Source organism: Miniopterus schreibersii (assembly GCF_964146895.1).
Source record: "Miniopterus schreibersii genome assembly, chromosome: 1".
NCBI lineage: Eukaryota > Metazoa > Chordata > Mammalia > Chiroptera > Miniopteridae > Miniopterus > Miniopterus schreibersii.
Window position 1 is genome coordinate 52,660,775 of NC_138101.1, and position 26,649 is coordinate 52,687,423.

General features: G+C 38.3%; 1 protein-coding gene across 3 annotated transcripts in view; it reads left to right on the forward strand.

The window, feature by feature from the left end:
• Nucleotides 1-26,649, forward strand: part of HERC3 (HECT and RLD domain containing E3 ubiquitin protein ligase 3) — a 104,471-nt gene that overhangs the window by 41,433 nt on the left and 36,389 nt on the right. For 2 of the 3 annotated variants that reach the window (XR_013999999.1, XM_081153745.1), the window contains exons 5-16: nt 2,866-2,942; nt 3,806-4,027; nt 4,976-5,067; nt 5,966-6,096; nt 6,890-7,050; nt 8,970-9,046; nt 13,666-13,790; nt 15,605-15,664; nt 17,965-18,076; nt 18,480-18,669; nt 20,710-20,873; nt 21,006-21,119. Coding sequence is in view for 2 of the 3 variants with exons in the window: in XM_081153745.1 (XP_081009871.1) it covers nt 2,866-2,942; nt 3,806-4,027; nt 4,976-5,067; nt 5,966-6,096; nt 6,890-7,050; nt 8,970-9,046; nt 13,666-13,790; nt 15,605-15,664; nt 17,965-18,076; nt 18,480-18,669; nt 20,710-20,873; nt 21,006-21,119 (1,525 nt within the window). In the remaining variant the exon portion in view is untranslated. Of the gene's footprint in view, nt 1-2,865; nt 2,943-3,805; nt 4,028-4,975; nt 5,068-5,965; nt 6,097-6,889; nt 7,051-8,969; nt 9,047-12,503; nt 12,584-13,665; nt 13,791-15,604; nt 15,665-17,964; nt 18,077-18,479; nt 18,670-20,709; nt 20,874-21,005; nt 21,120-26,649 lie in introns of those variants that run through there. The other variant, XM_081153746.1, reaches the window with a different exon arrangement.

Consider the following 26,649-nt stretch of genomic DNA (forward strand, 5'->3'; position numbering starts at 1 on the left):
AAGTAATATCTTAGTATTGTGGAAGGTAATATAGCTTTGAAGTCGAATAGCCTCAAATACTAATACTGGCTCTGTTACTTATTAGGGGAGTGACCTTGGCAAATTAACTTATCTGACCTTCAATTTCCTGATTTAAAAATGGAGTTATGTATTGTGTACCTTTACAAAGTTATTGGGAGGATAGATGAGATGAGTAGATAAAACACAGTATAAATATGTGTGTGTGTGTGTGTGTGTGTGTGTGTGTGTGTGTATACAGGCTGTCCCCCCAAAATATATACACACTTTGAATAATTATTAATTCCAGTGGGTTAAATCTGAAAAGAAAGAAACATCAGTTGAACCATCAGCTGTTGAAGTGTGTCTACATTTTTTGGGGGGATGCCCTGTATATATAATATCCTCTTCTCCCTAGTTCAAGGACATAATTTCCCTATTATTTATTTTTGTCCTTTTGACCTGCTTCCTATCTGTAACTGCGATTGTGAAGGTTGTGACGGGGCAATGGTGACCCATAAAGGAAGAATTGTGGGAAATTTGAGTGGAAACTGGTCAAGAAAAAGGGCTGTTGCTGCATAAAGTTTCTGAAACATTGGTCTCCTAGGCAATAATGCATTTTCCAATTTTAAAAAATAGTGGGGTTATAACAACTATTGATACATACAACAACTTAGATGAATGTCCAGGGGATTATTCTGAGTGGAGGAAAAACCAATCCTAGAAGGTTACCTACTGTATGATTCCATTCTTGAAATGACACAATTTTAGAGATGGAGGACAGGTTAGTGATTGCTAGGACCTAGGGATAGGGGACGGAAGGAGTAGTTATAAAAGTACACCACCAGGAATCCTTGTGGTGTTGGGACTGTTCATTATCTTAACTATGGTGGCAGATACATATTAATACACACTCAGAAATGAGTACAGATAAAACTGGGGAAATAGGAATAAGATTGGCAGATTTTATTAATGTCAGTATCCTGGTTATGATATTACACTGCAGCTTTGCAAAATGTCACCATTGGAGAAAACTAGACTAGTATACAAGGGATCTCTTATTATTTCTTGCAACTGCATGTGAATCTACAGTTATCTCAATAAAAAATAGTTGGGTGCTTTTTGGTACTAAATGCACATGTGAACTCTCCTTTAACTTTTTTTTAAAATATGTTTTTATTAATTTCAGAGAGAGAGGAAGGGAGAGGGGGAGAGAGACAGAGAGAGAGAGAAACATTGATTGGCTGCCTCCCACACGCACCTCAACCAGGGATCAAGCCCTCAGCCTGGGCATGTGCCCTGACTGGGACTTGAATGCTACCGTTCAGTGCATGTGATGATGCTCAATCAATTGAACCTTACCGGGCCAGGGCTTAACTTTTTTATATCTGAGAAAATCAAACATTGACAAAAGCAATAGTTACCAAACTAATCCCTGCCCCTATTTCCTAAAATAGCCCACTCCCAAGAGCATGTCCATCTGACTCCTTTGTTTCTATGCATACACTTAATAAACAGGAATATGGCAACTTATAAACTATTAAAATAGAAAGCAGGAGATATTCCCAGGCTGCGCAACTCTGCTGAGCAGTGTAAATCACTTTACATGGATTATTTTTATTTAATTCTCACTACCCCCTGTGAACTAGGTACTGTTCTTATCTGTCTTTCACTTGAGCAAGCAAGAGGAATGCAATTTGAAAAGTAATCATGAGATCAGGGGTTTGGGGGGGCATTGCCCTTATTATTATTTTTAATTGTGGTAAAATACACATAACATAAAATTTGTCATCTTAACCATTTTTAAGTATACAGTTCAGTGGTGTTAAGTATATTCACATTAAACAATGTGACCAGTCTTCAGAACTTTATCTTGCAAAAATTAAATTCTATACCCATTAAACAACTACTCCCCATTTCTCCTCCCCTGAACCCCTGGCAAGCACCATTTTACTTTGTTTCTGTGAACTTGGCTACACTAGGCACCTCATAAGTGGAATCATATCATACAGTATTTGTCTTTTTGTGACTAGCTAATTTCACTTAGCATAATATCCTCAAGTTTTGTCCATGTTGTAGCATTTATCAGAATTTCCGGTTTTTTGTGTTTTTTTTGGTTTTTTTAATATGTTTTTATTGATTTTAGAGAGAGGAGAAAGGAGAGAGAGAGAGAGAGAAGAAATATCAATGAGAGAGAAACATTGATCTGCTGCTTCCTGCACACCCCCTACTGGGCATGTGCCTTCACCTGTAATCGAACTGGTGACCTCTTAGTGCATGGGTGGATGCTCAACCACTGAACCACACAGGCCAGACAGAATTTCCTTTCTTTTAAAGGCTGATTAATATTCCATTTATATGCTATACTTTGTTCACTCATCTGTTGATGGACACTTGAGTTGCTTCTACCTTTTGGCCATTGTGAATGATGCTACTGTGAACGTGGATGTACAAATATCTCTTTGGGTCTCTTTCAGTTCTTTTGGATGTATACTCAGAAGTGGAATTTCTGGGTCATGGATGGCATTGCCCTCATTTTGAAAGCCATTCAGACACCAGCCATATTCTTAGGGAACTCTCTTCTGTAGCTTTACTCTATTTGTCCCTGAATTGGAGATGACAGGCGGGAATTAACAGGGTATAGTAATGGGTTTAAGTGCAGAAGTTGTTTTTCTGTTTGTTTGTTTTTAAATAGTACATAAGAGACATCAGGATAGTGAAAGATCAAATAGAATTATATGTAAGATTATATATTTGATTTTTGAAAGTCTTTTAGGAATGATGATGTTATTTATTACAACTATTTTATTTAGTTGGGAATATTGTTTGTGACTGTCCTTCTTAAGAATAAAGTCTTTTCTGTTTTAGGTTAATACAAAAGCTGAACCAGCAGACAATATTACAAGTTTCCTGTGGCAACTGGCATTGCTTGGCTCTTGCAGCTGGTAATGTAACATTGAAATATATGCTAATATTATGTTAATTTTGCAACCAGTTCTCTTTGCTTTTTTTGTGTGATGTTATCTAACTGGAAACCTTTAATTAACTGGGTAGAGTCTGTGCATTCCTGTGGTGGGACAGTGGCAGTTCTCGGGCACCCTTCCTTTTTCCAGGGTGTGAATGATGAAGAAGGTGGTCATCGTAGCTGCTCCATTTCTCTTGCAAGGGAAGGTGAGCAGCAGGCAGGACTGTGCCCAAGTGTTCTTGAGCATTGGAGCATGCAGAAGATTGGTTTTTCTTAGCGATAGCTCACTATCAAGCTCCGTTCCACTCTTGGGCACCCCAATAAGTGAAAAAGAAGGAGTTAGAGATAATACCTAAGCCAACAAATAATACTGTATTCTATGTTAGAATAAATTTGAAGGAAGTCTACACTAACGTGTCCTGTTTGATGCTCTGTGGTGTAATCCGGTTCATAGGTGGACCTCATGAAGTCCTGGGTCTCATGGTCTTGGGTGGTCAGAATAGTTCAGCTTGCTTAGTGGATCTAAGCCTGGTAATTGGCCTATTCAAAACTGAGTTGACTTTAAACAGTTGATTTCTTATTTGTATAAATGTTAATAGCCTTTGAAGAATAGTATAGCTCAGCTTATCTTTCTGTTGTTATGACAGTGGGAGTTTTGGTTATGACAGTCTTAAAGCATGAAGTGTCTGCTCCCTTGCTCTTGGGCGGATTTGGTGTATGTTTGAGGTCAACTAACAAACCCTACTGGGCAACTGTATTATTCTAAGGAGATCATTTTTATGAATGGAACTTGTATCAATTTTGGTAATACCAGTAATACCAGTTATCCTGTTTTTATTTCAGATGGTCAGTTCTTCACCTGGGGAAAGAACAGCCATGGACAGCTGGGCCTGGGGAAAGAGTTTCCCTCCCAAGCCAGCCCTCAGAGGGTGAGGTCCCTGGAGGGGATCCCGCTGGCTCAGGTGGCTGCAGGAGGGGCCCACAGCTTTGCCCTGTCTCTCTCAGGAGCTGTTTTTGGCTGGGGGATGAATAATGCAGGGCAGCTAGGGCTCAGTGATGAAGAAGGTAGGTAAACTCTTCATATGCACCTCTTTGGTTAAAAAACACATTCATTTGTTTGATACATGTTTCTTGAGGATTTACTATGTGCTGGACCCATGTTAGGTATTAAAGGTGCAGCAGTGAACAAAGCAGATAACACCTTGACTTAGTGAAGATTGCATGTAGTAGGCGGGCACAAACAAATCAGTAAAATATAGCATGTCAGGGGTTTGAGAGAAAGGTTTCCTGTTTTACATATGGTGGTCAGGGAGGGCATCTCTGGTAAGAGGATGTTTGAGCAGAGCCCTGTAGGAAGTCAGGTAAGAAATGAAACATGGATATCTGGGCAAAGAATGATCTAGTCAAAGGGAAAAGGGTGAGTAAAAGCTTGATGTAGGAAGATCCGGGGTGTGCTCAAGAGTGGAGTGAGCCAGGGGAAGAGTTGCAGAGCTGGAGGTAAGACAGGCAGTGTAGGTCAATCATGGAGGGCCTGGTAGGGCAGGGGTTGGGATTTTGGCTTTGTCTCTCAGTGAGGGTTTTGAGGAGAGGAGTGATTTATTTCTCTTGACTTTGGCTGTAGTGGGTCCAGAGGGAAGCTGGAAGACCAGGTTGGAGGTAGAGGGAGTAAAGTCAGATTTTGTATCTATTTTGTTCCCTGCTGGATGTGTGGTTTTAAATAGAGGAAAAGCTGAAAGGACAAAGTTACCATTTATGAAAGGAGGAAAACTGTATGTGGCAAGGTACAGGCGGGAGGTAGGTGGGCAGAGTTGGGGAGGGTGGGGAAACCATGAGTTGGGTTTTAGATATGTTAAAAATGAGATGTCTGTTGGACGTCCAAATGGAGATGCAGGCAGGAAGGTGAATATGTGAGTCAGCCATCCGGGGGGGGACCCAAATTCATGCTAAGATAGGTATATATATTTCATCTCAAGGGCAAATAGTAGTGACATTCTAATATTTATCTTATTCTAGATCGAGAGTCTCCTTGCCATGTGAAACTCTTACGAACACAAAAAGTTGTCTATATTAGTTGTGGAGAAGAGCACACAGCAGTCCTCACAAAAGTAAGGGATTCTGGAGTATTCTGGTTGGTTTTGTGATGCTTTGGTGCTGGGTATGAGATGGATGATTATCATTGATTAATTATTTTTGATAGTGTTTTTTAGAGAGAGTAGTGATGGTGTTTAAAAATAGTTCAGTGTAAATAACCTTAAAATATAGTATATGTAGCAACATTCTATGTTCCTTTAAAATAAGCTATTTAAACACAGGGTGGGGCAAAAGTAGATTTAAAGTATTGAGTACCCAAACCACAGTTTATTCTTGTATTATTAGTTATTAATTACTGTATTACTTTCTTTATGAACAACTGTAAACCTACTTTTACCCCACCCTGTATGTAGAAAAGAGCAATGTAATTAATATTTTAAATTTATCAACCTATTTCTTTTACTTATTAAACAGTCACATCTAGAAAGAGTGAAAATTGTTTTCATGTTGAACAAATACTATTATAGATTCACTTTAATAAAATGCCTTAGCATTTGTTCAAGTATAGCTGTTAAAAATGTATCTTATTTACCAAGGAATTTGTAGAGCATTTAATTTTTTATATATAAATGATGATGCACTCATCTCATTTCACCTATTTCTTTGTTTCTCTTTTTTTTGTTTTGCTTCCTAATACATCATTGTACTTTTATACAATTTTCAAAATTTATAGTTGGCACATATTCCCTTGAGCAGTGCTGTCTTTGTTCCATAAAGATATAATCTTAAGTTCCTTTATTATTATTTTTTTAATTTAATGAACATTCCAAAGAAGTGATCTTGGCTAAGTATCAGGTGAGCATAGTGTTTTTGTAGACCACTGTGATATGAATTTTGTATACAGAAGGATTGAGAGGAGTGTACTCAAACTCAGCGATACAGTGCAGTCATGTGATGTTTGTTCCTTGTTAGAGTGGAGGTGTGTTTACCTTTGGTGCTGGTTCCTGTGGGCAACTTGGACATGATTCCATGAATGATGAGGTTAATCCAAGGAGAGTTCTAGAGCTGATGGGCAGTGAAGTAACTCAGATTGCTTGTGGCAGGTGAGTGCTTGCTCCTAAGAGCTTACTAGTATATATTAAGATCCAGAAATAGGTCTTGTCTTGTAGTGGTGGAGAATGTGGTTAGACCTATCCACCATTATTTTAAGACATCTTAGCTGCATCATACACCTATGGTGAAAGTTTGGAGAGAGTTGGAGCTGAGCAGAGTGTGGCAAGGAAGGTATTTATTTATTTATTTATTTATTTATTTTTATTTTTAAAAAATGTGTCTTTATTGATTTCAGAGAGAGGAAGGGAGAGGGAAAGAGAGAGATAGAAATATCAATGATGAGTCACTGATCGGCTGCCTCTTGCACGCCCCCTACTGGGGATCGGGCCCGCAACCTGGGCATGTGCCCTGACCAGGAATTGAACCCCGATCTCCTGGATTGTAGATCGATGTTCAGCTTCTCAACCATGCCGGCTTGGCACAAGGAAGGGTTTTAGATAAGTAGAGCAACATGGGGACATTAGACTTCTTTTGGGATAAAGAGTAGCAGAATGTGGGGAAGACATGAAGAAAGGAAAGTGAGAGAGCCTGCCCACCCTTCTTCTTCCCTCTCATTCTAAAGGCCAAATGCAGCAGGCCATCCAGCTCTTTCTAAGTCTTGCCATCCTCCCCATGACTGAGAGCATCAGAGAAGGATAATATTATGGAGAGCCAGCTATGGCAGAAAGAGCCACATAGAAGGATGGGCATGCCTAGGAATTGCTGTGCTCACATGTGGACATTAAAAATCAGTCTCAGTGTATATCCATAATTCAGTAATTATTTTGAATTATATTTCCCCAGACAACACACCCTTGCCTTCGTGCCTTCTTCTGGACTCATCTATGCATTTGGTTGTGGAGCAAGAGGTCAATTAGGAACTGGACACACTTGCAATGTTAAGTGCCCATCTCCTGTGAAAGGTTACTGGGCTGCCCATAGTGGCCAGCTTTCAGCCAGAGCTGGTAAGAGTGATTTTCATTAGAATTTAATGATATTTTAAATGATAAAAACAATTGTTTAGAGAATATGTTTCTATTTTTCCCTTGAGGTCTTTTGAGGGAATGAATATATGAGGTATTTTCTTTTAATATTGATCAACAAATATTCGAGCACTAACTATGTACGAGGCTCTATAGTTGAGATCCTAAAGAATAAAGCAGAAAATGTTCCTTTGGGCCCAAGAACCTTGGTGGTATTGTAAAAATTTTAATTGTTATTGCTAATAATGAAAACTTATATTTATTGAATGCTTAACCAAGTTCCGTTAGTATGCTAAGCACTCAATAACTTTAAGAACTAGTGATTGTTATCCTCATGCTGGGGATGAGGAAACTTGAGTCTTAAGGAAGTTAAGTAACTTGTCCAAGATCACACAGATTATGGGGTAGGATTTAAACCCAGATCTGCTCCATTCTAAAGCCTGTGCTCATATTGCTTATACTGTGTTACTTCCCTTTGCTATTACTATTTTGGTCATAACATGACACAATTTCTTTTTATGATATTTTTTTCCTTTCCTTAAAAAATAATTAAATAGCACAGTGTCCATTTCATTGGAAATCAAAATAAGGTGGTCGCTCAGTATGAATTTATTAAATCCAGAGGCTGAAATGGAGCTGGAGAGTCATTAAAAGAAACATAATTTAATAATGAATTTTGAAGACTATAAAGTGACACATTGGATTATATGAAATGTAAGGACAGGGACTGAGTCTTCTTCTTTGTAAACCTAGCTTGTAGCACAGGACCTGGCACAGACTTTTCACTCAGTAATATTTGTGAAGTGAATATATGAACATCTAAAAATGTAGAACTTAAAATATAAAGTAAACAGGAATTTTGTTTTGGCGATGATCCTAAAAGTGAAAGAATGGCTTGGTGTCCTCTCTGTCATTTGTAAATTTCTCTCTCTCAAGGTATTGTACTTATGCTAGGAATGCATATGTTTAAAAAATATACCAACTTTGAACACTCAGGTGTTTTATAGGTTAATTTGAAACCCAAATATTTGAAGTTTAATTACAACCTAACTTATATAATCATAAATTTGTGCTACAATGTTTGCCAAAATGATTTTATAACCTAAGTAGGTAAATTTCAATTTATTTTGGTAAATGCTGTGGTTTTAGGAACCTTCATGGTAATGTGGGAGCACAGAGGAAGGCATCAAGGAGTATTCCGGTTAGAGGAAGATTGAACTGTGTCTTAAAGGATGATTTGGAGTTAGCCAGGTAGAGGACTGTGAGGGAGTGGGTGGTGAGTACCTGAATGGCACAATTCCAGGAGCACTGTTCTGATTATGCTCTAGGTGGCACCATTCATGGAGACAGTGTGTGCTCTTGTGGTGGTAGAATGAAAAGGCACGGAGATATGAAATAGTGTGATACTATATTAGAAATAAAAGCAGTGTGGTGGTATTAGAGGATCGTCATGGACACAGTGTGATGGTAGATAAAGCAGGGAGTAGGACATGCAGGTCCTAATATGCCAAGCTTCATCCTAAAGGGGTTAGGGATCACCACACTCAAATGTTGAATTATTTGTTAGGCATATATTACTGTTTATAGTACCGACCATTTTAAATTGCAGGTCAGTGGCATGACAGAGTTAGAATGGAAAATAGAAACGAGGTCAACATTAGCTGGCATTTGGGGAGGGGGCGGAGGTAGGGTTAGAGTGGAGGCTACCATTTGATATATTTATTTTAATTGAAGTAGATACAGACCTGGGCAGAGAGCCAGAAGACAAGGTGTTTTTCTTTCCCCGACATAATTAAAATGGATGGGAAACCACTGTGAAGGATATTTTGGAATATTAGAAAAGGGATCAAGGAAAAACTTTCATTATTGAAAAATATGCTGTTGAAAATTTTTTTTGACAGATCGCTTTAAATATCATATTGTTAAGCAGATCTTCTCTGGAGGAGACCAAACTTTTGTACTTTGCTCCAAATATGAGGTAAAATTTTCTTTTGACTATTATTTGGGGGTAGAATGATGGTGAACCCATATTTATTTTAATAAATAACGGCATGGAAAAGTAAATGAATGACTACACAAGAGCCATGTTACTCTTTGTTCCTACCGATTTATCTTACTAAAATAAGCAAACTAAACCTTGAGGAGGTTACCTTCATTTTGCTTCCTTCAAGTACCAAGATTTTTTTTCTGGTATTTTAATTCATAGAGTTCTAGTTCATAATTTAAAATTATTTATATCTATATCTGTTTCAAAAGAGATTTAAGGAGACCTAGAGAGTTCATACTTACTTTGGCATTATTTGACTTCCCATGTCTTGGCCTTCCCCTGAAGTAGCGAAAATACTAGGTGCTTGAGAACTCAGTGGGGTTTTTTTTTACATGATTGAATATATACTAAATATAGAAGAGATGCCCCAGTATTGAGCTGTCCTTTCTCATTTATAATCTGCTCATTGCACCACACCAAGCTTTCCCTCGTATTGTCTCCTGCATCACTGTAGTGGGTCAGACGGGAAGAGTGAGGGTGAGTGTCTTTCGGGGTTGCAGGCAGGAGAACACGGATGGCCCAGGAATCTGCAACAGCGCTTTTGCTTCACCGCCCTCTTCCCGGACGAGGAAAATCAGTCTGAAACCAGCACCACAGAACTGTTTTGTGTCCTCTGCTCTCTCTTCTACTCTTGTGCTCTCCCTCCTTTCCTCTTTCACACCAACCCTACTTTCATTCAACAAGCATTTAGGGAAGACCAGACATAGCGCGGTGCATTGATTCTTGTCCTGTCCTGGAGGAGCAGGGAAGGGGCATTGATGATAATAAAGAATTTCAAATTGCAAATTCTCCCCATCAGTCTGACATTTTGCCATCTTTAAATATGAAACGTTCTACCTTCCAGCCAGTATAATTCTATGCTTTTGGTAGAAGAAGTTGTGGTGGAGCCTGAGGCTGCAGATTGGATGGCTAAAACTGACACTTAGATATTTTCCAGGTCAGTAGCCTGGAGAAGGTTCTGTTTAGTGCTGCCAGGTGGGGTGATTTGGAACTCTGGCTTTAGGCCTATTTTAGGCCCAGCTTCAGTGCTTCACAGAGAAATCTTGAGGAAAGCTGAGATTATTCTATCTTTCTTCGAGATGCCAATAAAGTGAAGTATGAAAAGCACCAACTCTCTGCAGGTTGACAGCTTTTTGTCTATAAGTAGTAGAGTTCGAAGTATTCATATTTCTAAGGAACAGACTTGAATAATACCCAAAATATCAAAAAGTATTTTTCCTGTATAATTCAGCATAAAACTTTGTTTCCTTCCTTTTATAAATACATTAATTATCTGATAGATAGGATAGGGCAAAAGTAGGTTTACAGTTGTTCATATAAAAAATAATACAATAATTAATAAGTAATTAAAATTAAGAAATAAGATAAGAATAAACTCTGTGTTTCAGGTATTCACAGCTGTAAACCTACTTTTGCCCCATCCTGTATGTCGTGTGTTTTTTTAAAGTTCTTAATTTATTAATCCTCTGATGAAAAATCTGTGCAATCCCCACAGATAAAGTCACTGAAGACTCTTTACTCCTTCTGTTGTCCAATTTCCAGTTCAGCATTGGCCTTTGCAGTCCTCCTGACTTTCTTCGTTCTGTACCGTGTTCCTTCACTATTTTCTCCAGGTCATCGTCTCAAACAGAGCATGTCTTGCAAGTCTTGTGTTCGAGTTCATTTTTCTTTGCCCAATCTAAGGAATCACAAATCATGCCAAAGCCACTTGTCTCACTGCCACCAAAATGGGTTCTGAATCCAAATACAAAGATGACATCTGCTGTGGTCTTGTACATTTTGGCTAGTTTTTCTTGAATTTCTTAGATCCTGTTGCCTTCCCAGGGTGAAGGACACCTGCTATTTGTTTCCACTGAAGTAGTCTATTGGTCATGAACTTCCTGGTCTGGATAGTTACTGTGTCATTATGATGGCAGCTGATCCTCAAGCAGCCAGGGAGGAAAAAAGCTGTAGTTGAATTTTAAACTTAATGTAATTAACACTGTTGTGATTCACAAAGAAAACATTGATGAGAAGGAAGTGAAGTAGGCTAGTGTTAATGAAACAGGGCAGGTTAAAGTTTAAACACCTGTTAAGGGTGGTATGCATTAAAAATGTAAGATAACAAAGAAAAGAAAAAGAAAAATAGAATATTACTTAGGAAGGTGTCCCTCTTTTTTTTTTTTTTATATAAATTGAAACCTATACACTTTTACTTAAGCTGTTAACCATAGATTTTTGTTTAGATACAGAGACTGATCAAATCATGTTTACCCTGTTACCATATCACATGAAGAATCACTTAACCAAGAAAAAGCATCTTTTTTTTTCTTGGTCCATACAATGTCTGTATTTTTTTAAAATTTATTTTATTGTTGAGAGTATTACAGATGTCCTCCATTGTTTCCCCTTTGCCCCCCTCTACCCATCTCCCCCCCCCCCCCCCAGGCCTTCACCTGTCTATTATCTGTATCCATGGGCTATGCATATATGCTTATAAGTTCTTTGGTTGATTTCTCCCTGCCCTCCTTCCCTCTGAGACCTGTCAGTCTGTTTCATACTTCCGTATCTGTGGTCCTATCTTGTTTGTCAATTAATTTTGTTCCTTAGATTCCATATATAAGTGAGATCATCATCTTTGTAGTAACAGGCTCCATTTTCGTAAAATGCTGGCTCATTAATGCCAGGCCTGAGGTGGAAGAAGGGAGGGGAGGAGTTATGTTCAGATACTCCTTTGCTACATTTGATCCTAGATCTTGGCAGTTTAGTGAGTGTAAACCATAGCCTTTCTTTTCATTTTGTTCCCTGGACGATAGGACTAAGAGGGAATGTGGTTGGGAGGAAGGGAAAGGGGGGGAGAGGGAGAGAGAGAGAGTGAGAGAGAGAGAGAAAGCCCGAGCGAGTATTTCTGTCCTTTTCAAAGCCTGCTAGGTGACATAATCCCCCTTTTCCTAGAACAGTTATTCTCAACCTTGGTTGCCCATTGAAATCACCTGGAGGCCTTAAAAAAACACTGATGCCTGTAGAGGTTCTGATTGAATTGGTCTAGAATGTGACTTGGCCGCCAGGATTTGTGAATGCTCTGGTGACCCAAAGTGTAGCCAAAGTTGAGAAACATTGAAGACATTGATTAGAAGAAAATTGATGCTTTTTCTTAGGTCTTGAGGTAATTCTGAAATTGTACTTCGTTTAAGGCATCTATGGTTTATTAGTTGGACATACAGTGAAGAATGAGAAAATAATTCCATGTCTATATTTTATTATAAGTATGTGTTGGAGTCTGTGTTCAGCTGTACCCATGAGTGGGGGAATTAATTAAAATTTATGTAACAATAATGGTTTTAAAACAGGGTGTGTCTATGTGCTCAAATGTCTACCTTGTCTTACGACTTTTCTCTATGTAATTCAGGATCACGTTTGCTCTTTCAGTAGATGTCTGTGGCCATTGTAGTAAAATAACTATCAAGAACCAGATGATCAAAAACTTTGGCAAGCATCTCTGATTTGTTACATGCCCTTCTCCTTCTCCCTTGTAATGATATCTTAATTCATAACTATGGGAAGAACCAAGACAATTTACTTTGAAAGTTGTGTTTTTATGTGTGGTACAAAGGAGAGAAAAAAATCATTTTATGAATTGATGGATGAATGCTCTAATATTACTTTTTCGCTCTTTTCTACTGACAAGTGTAGGAGGCATAAAGCACTTCCAACTTTTCATAGTTGTACATCAAGAACAGGATTTGGGGGGAAATCATTTGAAAAAGGGAAATTTTAGAAAAGTACTTACATTTTAAAAATCTCACTGAATAAAGGATGTACAGTGCTGGGCAGGATTTGGGGTTTTTAAGTCCATTACTGACATGTCCTTTTGCCACCTTTCTTATAAATTTATAGCTATGTACTTGGAGCAAGAAATTAAGAGGCATTAAATTTTTATAGATTCTTTGCAATATAGATTATAACAACTTTTTTGTAATATATTTTGTTGGAGTTCAGTGAATAGTTATGGCACAAGATTAAATACCTTAAAAGCCTTGATCTTATAGTGATTCAAAGCAGAGGGGCAAGAAGTCTGGTAAAGTCATCTTGGGTTGGTTTCCCTGAGACAGATTATGTTCTGAAAGTTTTCTGGGGGAGTGCACTGGTAGAACAACATCTCCTTGGGATGAAGGAATCAGGATTGGGCAGAGGGAGAAGCTGAACTGCCAGTCAGTGTAACTGAGTCCCCAGTCAATCCTTGGGGAGCTCTGAGGTTGGGATGGCCCTTCAGCCAGGCCTGAGTTGAGGCAAAGGGGCTGGGCCTTTGTACCACACCTCTAACTGCCACGGGATGTGGAAGGAGTGAAGCAACTTCTGGAGAGCAGCCCAGCTGGGAGCTGCCAGGAGTTTACACTCTCAGCAGCGGGGGGAGTAAGTGCCCCCATTCTGAAGGGTGGGGCCATCTGGGCAGTGCACCCCAGCTCCTGTAGTAAGTGAAACACAAAATGGAGAATATGTTGGGGGAAGGAGAGGAAAAAAGATCCATTCTTCCTAATTTCTCATTTTTACTGTTATATTTAATCCTCCAGAATTCTTCTCCTGCTGTTGACTTCAGGACTGTGAACCAAGCACATTATACCAGTTTAATAAATGATGAAACCATAGCAGTTTGGAGACAGAAACTCTCAGAACACAACAATGCAAACACAATCAAGTATGTGACTGTTTGTTTTTATTTTATTTTCCCCAAAGTGTAGTAGAATCTTCTCTCTCAGTGATTTTCTCTACTTCCATATTGAGGTTGTGAATGTAAATGGTGTTTTACATTTTAGGGAATCAGTTTTTTGCACATATTTCAAGATTTGGTGCTCTTACCCAAAATAACATAATAGGTTGTTCCTCCATTCTTTCAGAGACTGTATTCCTCAGCCTGCCTTGTTCAGAGCTTAAAAATCCTGATTAAGGTCTGAGTTGGCCTTTCTGCTAAGAAAACTCATTGTTACTGTTGTTTGACTGACCCCAAGGGTTTCTGCATATGCGTGTTTCAAATCATCCTAAGTCTAAGACAGCTGTTATCTTACCTAACCTGAATAATTTCTGACGTTCAAAATGGTTAGTTGAGATGGTAATTCATTGTCAAGTAGGGAAAAAATATAGTAAAAAAGATTGAGGCTTTTTGTCAAGTTTATTTTATTCTTTTTTTTTTTTCTTTTTTTAAATATATCTTAATTGATTTCACAGAGAGAGAGAGAGAGAGAAACATCAATGATGAGAGTCATTGATGGGCCGCCTCCTGCACGCCCCCAACTGGGGATCGAGCCTGCACCCGGGCATGTGCCCTGACCGGGAATCGAACCCTGATCTCCTGGATCCTAGGTTGACGCTCAACCGCTGAGCCACACCTGGCCGGGCAAGTTTATTTTATTCTTAAAGGAGAATTTTTTACTGCACATTGTTATACATTTTTCATTGGTTTTCCTCAGCATTTCCATTTGTCTGCAGAGAGTCTCATTCATTCTTGGGATTGAATGAATCACACTCTGTGTACTAAGCAGTGGTCTTTCCAGAAATGTGTATAATACATCTGGCTTTATGATGTGGATTGTAGTGGGGCAGATGACCAGGGTCTGAACTTTGGGGCACACTAGGGCATCATTGGGAATGCCCTAGAGCAACTTTTGACTATCCTCAGAATAGGTATTTATTCTGAGGAGTTCAGGCTGGAAGGTGGCAGGGGAAAGGGGACTAGACTCACTGTTGAAGGGGTGGGGTGGACTGTAAACTCAACTTTGCTGGAACCATGACACTTTACTAGTTTTCAGTGTTCTTATTTATAAAATGAAAGGATGGAAGAAATGATCTCTGAAGATCTTTCCTGACCCAGAGTCTATTATTAGTAGAAGTGACTGAAACGGCCTCCTCAACCATGTATTTGTTTCATTCCCTCCCTTTCCTTATACTGAGTAAGAGGGTCCAGGGCTCCTGACGAGCAATTTCACTCTGGATCCTCGGATACTAGCTATTTTCCCGGAACACGTATAATCTAAGTAATAGGAATAAACACTCCTTTCACTTATTTTCAGTTTCTTTCTCAAGTGGGCAACAAAATAGAAGGAAGTGGTTGTTCAGTTATTAATTTGCAAAGATAATTTTTGTACTTGGGCGATAACAGCTTCTCTGTTTTGGTTTTATTTTGTTTTCATATTTGGAGGTGAGGTGGGAGAGTCTGAGGTTGGTGGTAGAAGAATGTTCAAGATCATTACCAGGTGCAAGGGTTTTTCTTTCCGTAGTTTTGGTGCTTTCTTTTTATTTTAACATGACTTATGGAAAATATACCTCTTGTCCATTTTGAGATGTGACACAATGTTTTTTTTTAAAGCAAATGAATGTATGTTTTCCAAGGCTTCACCTGGGTAAGAAAGAACTGTTAATGAAACCTTAGACTAGATGTCTAATCTATTGCTGATACTTAAATAACTGTCTATTTGTAATTATTAAAAGCTTCCCTCCCTTTTTCTCTCTGAACAGTGGTGTTGTTCAGATATTATCCTCTGCCGCCTGTTGGAATGGAAGCTTTCTTGAGAAAAAGTAAGTGACTTAGAGTCTTGAAAAATACCCACATGTGATGCATATACTTACTCAGCAAAGGCTGTGATGGACTTATGTTCTTTGATGGTGATTGGCCTTAATTCAGTGGATAAGCTGATGATTTGTGCAGAAACTGGAATGCCTAGTAATGATGAACTAGGGGACATCAGAAAGGGCAATGCTGGTACAGTACATACCTGGTTGGCAGAGAAACAGATTACCAAAGAGAGAGCCTGTGTCTCAGAAAGAGCTGGTGTAATCAAAAGTAAGATTTTTAAAATGTATTTAAAAATGTTACTACTACTACCATGTGTACAATATTCATTCTTAAATTCTTAATTCTCTAAATAATCTCCTTAGATTCTTTGGTTTGCTATCCCATAGGATTTTTTTTTTCCTCAACAAGAGTGAGCTTAGGCGAAAGGCCCAAGGAGACTTTAGGGCTTTGTTGACTGAGGTCCAGCCCAGCTCACCAGGAAATTACATTTGGGCTGAACTCCCAGACAGTATATAGTGTTTTTTGTCTTGGCCTTATCCCTTCTGCACATATACCCCTCAGAAACCTGATGCAGCAAAAGGGTCTTGTCATGGGTTTTGATTTTTGGTGATCCCAAGTCCTGGCCATCTCTTAGTACTTTTTTGCAAATGAGAATCCCAAGAAGACTTAGACATCATTTCTGTGTTTGTATACCACTCCCCCATCCCACCCAAATTATGTCCCAATTGGGTTGCAAGAGGTTACTTCAGAAACTCTCTTCAGTGAGTTCGAGATTGCTAAGTCATTTGCTTATATCATTAGGGCAGCTGGAATGAGCTTATCCAATTCATTCCTGAGTCAATACTTAGCCTTTTCCTCCAAGGAAAATTATTCTCGATTGTGCTGATTTTGGTCTTTTAGAACAGTGGTTCTGAATCAGGCTGATTGTGCTTCCCCAGTGATATTTGGCAATGTCCGGTGCCATTTTTGGTTACAACGGGGGAAGATACACTACTGGTACCTAGTAGGCAAAGGCCAGGGATGCTGCTAAGCAGCTCACACTCCCACCCACTTAATGAAGAATTATCCAGCCTCAGAAGTCAGTAGTATCAAGGCTGAGAAACCTTGTTCTAGAAGACAGCTTTTATGGAGGTTGGGAATGGCTCTCAGCCATGTTTGTTAGGTCATCCATCCTTAGGATCATGGATTATATCGGGTTCAACAGGGCTTTTTCTAGGAGTCCTGCTCCTACAGCTTATACAGAATGCATCATAGGAAACTAGTTAAAATGAAGGCCAGTTTTACAAAGCATAAATACATATAAATAAAATCTTTTGTCTTTTTTTATTCTTAACAGGGTAGCAAAATTACACCTAAGCATATGGAAGGTTATCTATGACACACCAGAATGAACTTTTATTGTTTGGGCAGAATTATTTTTAGAACCACAACAAAAGACCCCATAAAGCCCAAGCATCTCCTCTTGATTTGACAATTTAGGTTCCAATACATATAACTATGATTTTTTAAAAATCTTAGAAACTTAGTTTTTATACATTAAACCATTGCTGTCAGAGGGTGTTAGGACTATCTGAATGTGTCTGTTACTCATAAACAGAAGCCTGTTTTGAAAATAGCTAGTTCTTTTGTGATTTATAGATGTGGTATGTTCAAGAGTGGACATTTAAGAGAGACATTCTTTAAGTCCAAAAGACCTAAGACTTTATTTAAGGTTGAAAAATCATTAGTAGCTAGGAAATTAAAAACAGTAGCAGTGAAATTAGTCCCTGGGTGAATATCGTTGTGTCTCTTGTTAACTAAGAGAGATATTAATGGTGTATTTGTTTTAGATCTGATTTTAAACCCCCCACAACTTTGTTAAGAAAGGCTTTAAACAAGGAGGTTCTACCTGCCACTTGTTGATGAGCACGCCAGTTTGCACAGAGGATTTTTTTTTTTTGCATCTGGGCACAGCATCTAGCTTGTTCAGTGTACAATTACAGAAAAAGGCAAAAAACACAAGAGTAAATCAGGGAAATAACACTGCTTACAAACTTTAAGATGGCCTCAAATTGAAATGATGATCCTTGTACCTTGACTGGAAGGAAAAAAGACGACAATTTTAAGAATATCTTGAAAAAGGGATTCCAGAGAGGTTTGTTTTGTCCAACTTCCCCGAAGTGTATGTTTTTATGCATATTGCCTACCAGGTCAAATTTAAATGTGATCAGTATGGATAAACTGTTTTGTTTACCTATTTATAATTCCTCTCAGAGTGTTTGGTTTGTTTTTCTTATATACTTTTTTGGTTTTGTTTGTTTAGAATTGATGAACATTTTAAAACAAGTCCCAAAATCCCCGGGATTGACCTGAACTCAACTAGGGTGTTATTTGAGAAGTTAATGAACTCTCAGCATTCCCTCATTCTAGAACAGGTATGTTCTTCACGTTCACAAAGTGCATGTTTAAAAATGCATTTTTTATTGTAATAATTCAACTTTCAAGAGAAAGGAAAAGATGAAAAAGCAAAGGTCTTGTATCAACCTTAATTCTAAAATACTCATTCAGGGAATTTGACCTACCTTCAGCTTTCTTTTTGGCCTAAACCTTTCTAAGAAAATGCCCCTTCAGAGTGTAAGGTCTGCATGGGCAGGATCTTTGGCTTTTCTTTTCACTGATGTATTCTGAACTCCTAGATCAGTGCCTGGCTCATAGGAGGTCCTCAGTGCGTACCATGAGTGAGAGTTGAGAAATCTATTGAATAGGATATGATTTAGAGATAGGGTAACTGGATCTCATGTATGCTTGAATTGCTCAATACTCTTTTCTCTCATACAGATCTTAAACAGCTTTGAAAGTTGCCTGATTCCTCAGTTGTCAAGTTCACCACCAGATGTTGAAGCTATGAGAATCTATTTAATACTACCTGAGTTCCCCCTACTCCAGGATTCCAAGTATTACATAACGTTGACTATTCCCCTGGCTATGGCCATTCTGCGGCTGGATACAAACCCTAGCAAAGTATTAGGTGAATTTGCTAAACTCAGTATTAGTGGTTTTGCACTTTTTATTTTATTGGTATGACCACTGGCTCTCGGTGGATTGCGATCCAAGAATCTATTTGTTGCCATTTAATATCATTAACATTTTAACCCCTTTTTTCTTTGCTGTTAATTTCTAACTAGCTATATTTGCAATTTGAACAAATTAAACTATTATTTTGGTTATTTGAAATAATTCATGCCAGACTAATCTTGATTTTTAAATATTCACAAAGTTAGATTATCCAGCTTTATTTTTTCTTCTCCTATTCTTGCTAGTAGTTAATAGCACCTCAAAATTTAATGTCCATCTGTTGCTTTTACTCCTATACCTAATTTAGGGGGTGGGAGTGAAATAAACAGTTTTGGTGGTACACAGGTCTCCAGAAAAGGAGAGGAAGAAAATGACCCCGTGGAGACTTACCAAATGTTTGTTTTGTTTTTCTTTTTTAGGACAGTTGAGTCCACACTGATTTTTGCAGGCTACGGACAGTTTGCTGAGATAAGAACCTTCCATTCCTCAGTGAATTGGAGAGTGTCTCTCATGGGAGTAGCGCCTGAGATGTTTTTATTAATCAAGTGCAGAAAGTCTGTCTCCTGGCTTTTTCCTTTTTTCCCCCTGGTAAATTTTTTTTAGGTGTTCACTGCAGCTCAGTAACTTCTGCGTTCCATAAGAAGTAGGATGTTACTTGAGTGTGGTCTCCCCATGAGTAGAGAGACCTGTGTTGCTGAGGATGGAGTACTGGCTTATATTGCTTCCACCTTTGCAGAAGATATGAAAACAGAAATAATGAAAGCACTGGCAGTAATATATTAGCCCTTAGTTATTTTTTAAGATCAAAAGCCTTTTGGAGCATATTTTCTCAGGTGTGCTAATAGGCTGTAAGGTAGAGAGATGGCAACCTGTGAAGGAGTATAGTACCTGACTTTTAGGTTTTGAGGTTTTTAAATTTTGTATAGTACCTGACTTTTAAGTTTTGAAATTTGTTAATTTTAATTTTTTCAGGTTTGATGGCACAAAGTGATCAAAATCGTTCAGTTTTACACCGAGTTTGTTTTTAGCTTCTAATTAAAGGAATTTAAACTTAAAAGAATCCCCCAGTGTAAAGAGAACATTACAGGAAACCATCAATTAATAATTATCAACATTTTGCCCTTTTTCTTTTGTCTGTTCCCCTACCACCACCTTTTTTTTTGCTGGAATTTTTTTTTTAAGTCTAAGACATCATATTATTTAATCTTTCAAATATTTCAGTATGGCTGAATTTATTTCTGACAAAGTAGAAGTCAGTGGTATCTTTTTCTTGTCGGGTTATAAGAAAGCACTGTTTGGTGAGAAGCAGAAATAGTATTTTTTCAACTAATTATGCCTCTTGAAAGGAAGGAATGGTTGTCATATTGGTGCTGTTCTGGGGCATGTCATTGGCATCTCTGGTACAGGATTTAGGTGTGGTGGCTGAGAACGGGGCTGAAAGGACCAGGATATATGAATGTTCCTGCCCCAAATATGTATCTTAGCATCTTGTCCACATGTACTCTTGGGACTGAAATTTTAGATTAGCCTTCTGAATGAGAATTTGAGGGAAAAAGTCAGATCAAGCTTTACAAAAAAGGCTCCAGGGATTCTTATATAGCTGCTGGTCTCTCCAGAAATGCTTCAATGGATTCTTTTTAAAAAGATATGTTCTTATTGATTTTAGAGCGAGAGAAAGGGAGAGGGAGAGAGAAACATCAATTGGCCGCCTGCTGCACACCCCCTACTGGGGATCTAGCCCCAAACCCGGGCATGTGCCCTGACCGGGAATTGAACCAACGACCTCTCGGTGCACTGGACGACACTCAACCAACTGAGCCACACCAGCCAGGGCTAATGAATTCTTTTAAAGTCAATTTTAGGAAACTGTATTTTAGACTAATGTTCACTTTCTAGCTGGAGTGGTTTTTAGCTAGAAGGCAGAAGATGTAAATTCTTAAGACATAAATATCAAGATTATATGTTGAAATATGTCTTTTCTTTCTTTCTAAAGATAACTGGTGGTCTCAGGTATGCCCGAAATATTTCATGAAGCTGGTAAACCTCTATAAAGGTGCAGTTGTTTATCTACTGAGAGGAAGAAAGACATTCTTAATTCCTGTACTGTTTAACAATTATATTACAGCAGCTCTCAAGCTCTTGGAGAAGTTATATAAGGTAAACATTGAGCAGAGCCAGTGGGCAGAAGGTTAAATAGATGGGAGGGTCAGATGTGCTACTGAGATGTTCTGTGGGAAGCCATTTTCCAGTTGTTTTGGTTTTAGTTGTCCTTATTTTGTTCTTTATCAGGTAAATCTTAAAGTGAAGCATGTGGAATATGATACATTTTACATTCCTGAGATTTCCAATCTCATAGACATTCAGGAAGACTACCTCATGTGGTTCTTGCATCAAGCAGGCATGGTAAGAATTTATGTAAAGCGTATCTTACAGGTTTAGTCTTTTCTCATAGTACAAATAAGGATAAGGAAAGTATTTCTGAGCCCTGTAATTTGTCCTTGACTTTGGTATTAGTGTCATACCTGTGTTTTAGCCACTGGCTTTTGCATTCTTGAAACTTTGAAGTGCTTTGAGTAATCACAGATGATCACAAGGAGTTATAAATGGGTAGTCACACCGAAATGGTATAAATTTTAATTAGTTGACAACATGAAAAAAAATCAATATATCTAAAGTAGTCAGACTCATAGAAACAAAGAATTGTGGTGGGGAGGGGACATGGGGAATTGTATAATGCGTATAGAGTTTCAGTTTTCAAGGTGAAAGAGTTTTGGAGATCATTGCACAATAATGCAAGTGTAGTTAACACTACTGAACTGTATACTTTAAAATAATGAAGATAGTAAACTTTGTTTTATGTCTTTCACCACAATTAAAAAATGTCAAGACATATAAAAGGAATTTTTAGCTTTTCTTGAAACTTGGAAGATCTGGCAAAATGACCTGTCTTCCCAGATGGCACCAATGGACTGGAGTTCAGTAGTGGTTCTTTTTTTAAAATATATCTTTATTGATTTCAGAGAGAGGAGGGGAGAGAGAGAGAGATGGAAACATCAACGATGAGAGTCATTGATCGGCTGTAGCCCGCAACCCGGGCATGTGCCCCGACTGGGAATCAAACCCCGATCGCCTGGATCCTAGGTCGACGCTCAACCGCTGAGCCACGCCCGGCCGGGCAGTAGTGGTTCTTTAGATGAGGCTTCTGTGTGCCACAGTCCCCACTGCAGCTTGATTTTGACATTGAGCAAAGGACATTTGCTAATTATCATCTTCTAATAGCTATCCTACTTCAGTCGTCTTGTTCAGCTGCCTGAACCCTGTAGGCCACCTCTGATTTAGGATTATGTGAATAAAAAATCACATACCCTGACCTAGTTCTCACCATATGTTAGACATGCCACCCAAGGAACTGCGTGTGGATTCCTGCCTGCCACTTTTGATTGGCAAGAAATGCTCAGTTTGATTGTACTGGCTTGAGATATATGCAAGGCTTTTTAGGATCCCTCATCTGTGGAGTGTGTGTAAATTTGAGTTACTCAGAAAACAGAATGAAAATTTGGTTGTAATATTTAGTGAAGCCATGCACAGCAGATATATTTGAGGTGAGTTCCTGCTGCTTTAACAGATTTATCACCAACATTTATGCAGTATTTTCCCTGTAGGGATTTTGGGAGTCAATAATGGCCTCCAAAAGCAAGGTATTTAAGTAGGTTTATTTAACTAAGCAAGATTATTTTCCTTGTCAAATAATAGATGATTAATGTTAGACACAATATTGTGTTTTTAATAAGATTTTATAATTACCTTGAAAAAAAAAATACTAAACAATGAAAGTGGATTAGTCTTCTAAATAGGTTTACAAGGGAAATTTAACATGGACGCTAGCAATGAACTCTGCTTTTACCTGCTAATTCGGAAATTGTAAAAAGATTAACTTTTTTGTTTTATCAATCTGTATCAAGTTATTATTCATTGAATAATGAAATGTTAAGAGCCAAAATAAGCCTTATGAATTATTTAAGCTAACTGCTTTGTTTTCAGGTGAGGAAATGGGGACTCAGAGAAGCTAAACAATTTACCACCAGTTTAAATTAGCCATAAAAACCATTTCTTTTGACTTCTAATCTACCCTATCTCTGACTTAATGCTAACTAGGATAATTCTAATGAACCCTAATTCTTTTTGCCAATGAAAAATAAGTTATAGGTGTTACAATCTAGGTTATCTTGACTGTAATTTCTGAATGGAGGTTAAATGAGCAACTTTTACAACTTTGTTACAGTTTCTCTTAAAATTTAATAAGCAAATACAGGTCTTCAGTGCTTCAGTAATTAAAGTAGTTATAGTGGAAAGGTAGAAAATTAGGTGAAATTACTATGTGAACTTTTGTGATATCTGTGGAATTTTAAAAATTGTGTAAGGTACAATACTATTAGAAATCAAAGTTTAAATTTTTTGATATCTTGGATTTTTAAGCTAAATTACCGAAGCCATTTTATATATAAACTTATATGTTTTTTAACCACTCTTTTGAGGTTTAATTGACATATAACATTACATTTGTTTCAGGTGTACAACACGATTTGGTGTTTGTATATACTGCAAAGTGATCACCCTAATAAGTCTAGTTACCGTCCCTCACCATACATAGTTACAGATGTTTTTCTTCTTGCGATGATAACTTTTAAATTTTCCTCTCTTAGCAACTTTAAAATATGCAATACAGCATTAACTGTAAGTCACCATGCTGTACCATTAGCTCCCTGGAACTTAGAACTTGTACCCTTTGACCTTTATCTCCCCATCTTCCTAACCCCTAGGCCCTGGAAACCACCATTCTTCTGTTTCTATGAGACAGGCTTTTTTTTAAAGATTCCACATATAAGTGATACCGTACAGGATTTGTCTTTCTCTGGCTTATTTCACTTAGCATAATGCCCTTCAGTGTCACCCATGTTGCACATGGCAGGATTTCCTTGTTGTTGTGTTTTTTTTTATGGCAGAATAATATTCCATTGTATATATACCACAATAAATAGATTTGTTTGTATTAAATTTTTTGGCTTGGTAGTAGCTGAGTCAGTATAGCATGTAGTTCAAAGCACATGCTTAGGTCGAAAAGAACTGGGTTCTAGTTTCCACTCTGGCCTACTACCTATATGACCCTAGGCCAGTTACTTAATTTCTATAGGCATAACATCCTCATTTGTAAGTGAGACTTGTAACTGTATTGTGAGACTTAAATGGAAGAAAGCATGCATGGAAAGGCCTGCCTTGGCAGAGTGCTTTACTTGGCATGTAATAAGTCCTCAACTATTTTTCAGTAAGCTGTTCTTGGACCTAAGTTTGTCTCACGCCTACTAGTCACTGGGGATGGAGACATGTACAGGACATGGTGGTAGCCTCTGTGGGGTGTTCAGTGCAGAGGCAACAGTGAAAAAAGAATTAAAAGGGGCTTTAACACATGTGCAAAGGGCTATGGAGCACCAAAGGACATTCTGAAGTGGCTGATTTTTGCTCATTTAAAGAAGAGGTGGTAGTGGCTTGTTTATTTCCATTAATAAACTGCCATCCACTTGAAAATAACACAGAGTGACATTGTGGGCTCCCATAGAGGGCAGCACAAGTGAGAAAGTTAGTGATACGAAGTAAATGCTTCAGCAATAAAAACTAGAGTCAACTTGACATCTTGCCATATGTGTCACATGGGGGCAGTGTTTCATTGCTGAGTACCAGGATTGTGCATGGTCAGATGAGGCAAATGTTTTTGCCTCAGCATTCAGTGATGGCAGAGAGCCAGATTTGCTCACGGTGAGTATAGGAACACATGGTGGCAGGCAGACCCTACAGCAGAGGCTCCTGTGTTTTTCTTCTTGGCAAGACAGATATTTGTGTTGTTGATTTGGAATTTAAAAAAAGTAAAGATATATTCCCAGTTCTTTAGTTTTGTACCATGTACTTGTTCATTGCTCCTAATTTATATACTTTAAAAAATAAACAACCCCATTTCAAGCAGAAACACTTGAAATGCGATCAACCAGTACTTTGCTAGTTTTAGGTTTGTTAGACTTATTTTGGGGGGAATGGATGGCCCAGGACAAGCAGCCCCTCAGAAGGGATCACAAGTCAATTCATATGTCTCCTTCTAGGTTAGGGAGAGCAGTCGTGAAGCAAAATCATAACATGGCTCCTTCAGTATTTCATGTAATATGGAAATGCCAATACTAATACCATTTCTAAAATATTCAGCATTCACAAAATAAAAATCAGTGAAATCACTATATTTTAAATACAAAAACTCATAGACTTAGATGAGTTTATGATGTATAGATGTATAATAGACCTTTATATAGGTCTGGTGCTTCTTTTGACGGAATAGCCTTCCCTTCTTCCCCTTCCTTGGAACTGGCGCTGTGGTCCCCCCCTGGGGGAGAGTCTTCTGGACCACCAGCTCTGTGGCCTTGGCTCTGGTTCCTAACTGAGGTAGTTTCGGATTTCTTTCCAGTCAACCCACTCAACTGAGGGCGTGGTGACCCTGCCCGAAATTTAACTCCTCTCCTTCTTTATAACAGACATCAGCCTCCTTACAAAACTGGGCTCTGTCAGGGGGTGGGGGGTGGGGGGTCAGGCAAAGAGTGAAGGGTGGGGTTTGCAGGGAGAGGGTGGTAGAGAGTCAGAGAACTGGAGTGGGACTGGAGAGTCAAGAAACACAGACAAAGCTCTTGATTGATGTCTGGAATAACTGCAGGGTGGGGCAAAAGTAGGTTTACAGTTGTTTGTGTGGAAAATAATACAATAATTAGTGAAGAATAATACAAGAATAAACTGTGTTTATTCTCACAACTGGAAACCTGTTGTTATCCCACCTATACTGCACCAACAAAAATACCAGTATTTAAAAATATTGGGTATACCGGGGCGCTATAATGCCAGTGACTGTTTTTACAGTCACTGTTACCACTTTTCAAAACTTCATCTTGTTTTATAGACAACACATGTTAAAGATCTATCTACTCTCTTGAGAATAAGTAAGTCATGCTTAGAATAAAATAATCTGTTCTGAGATGAAGATTCTAAAATTCTGAATCCTGGCACCAGTTTAAAATCTGCTTCCCCAGGATACTTCTACCTTAAGGCTAGAAGTACTATTTAAGGCTAGAAGAGAATTTGTTTAGAGTGCTGTTTCATGGTGTGGGTATGTTTTATTTTACTGATTTCAGTTCCTAAATTGAAAGTAAATTAGATACGTAAGCATGGGAGTGAGTCAGATCAGCTTGGATTAGGTATGCGTGGCTTCATACCTGTCTCGCTGGGCAGAACTGTCTCTCTGATTAGTGTTCCCCAGTCTAGGGAAATGTTCCAAGACCCATGAAGGAACCTGTTTCTGAAGGATAAACAGGGTAGATTTTAATTACAATTGCTTTTAAATGATTTCATTGGAATATACACAAACACGAAAGAAGATAGGTATACACTTCTTATTCGTGTGGCGTTTAAATACAACTGAATCAGATTTACAGACAACCTCTAACGGGAATAAAACGCATGCGGAAACCATGCCCACTGGCATTGCCGATTGGGACTGCCCGCTGTCAGGCCTTGGTGCTTTAGCTCCAGGGCCTGGCTTAGTCACCCTGGCATGACTCAGCTCTCTCTTCTTTTTAGCTGCTATTAACCTTCATTCATGCAGAGAGCCAGGGTGGCTCTGGCCCTTTTTTGGGTGCAAATGAATCACTTACCAAGGAAGACTGCTTTTCTGTTTTTCTTATTACTCTTGGACAATTAAGTATAACATGGCATCAATGCAGTCATTAAAATAAATGCATATTATATGGTGACACATCATTATAAAGAGTTCACTCAGAATGTGTTGGTTTTTTAAAAAATTTTGTTTAGGATATTATTTATTAAAAACCCACAAAATTTAAAAAAT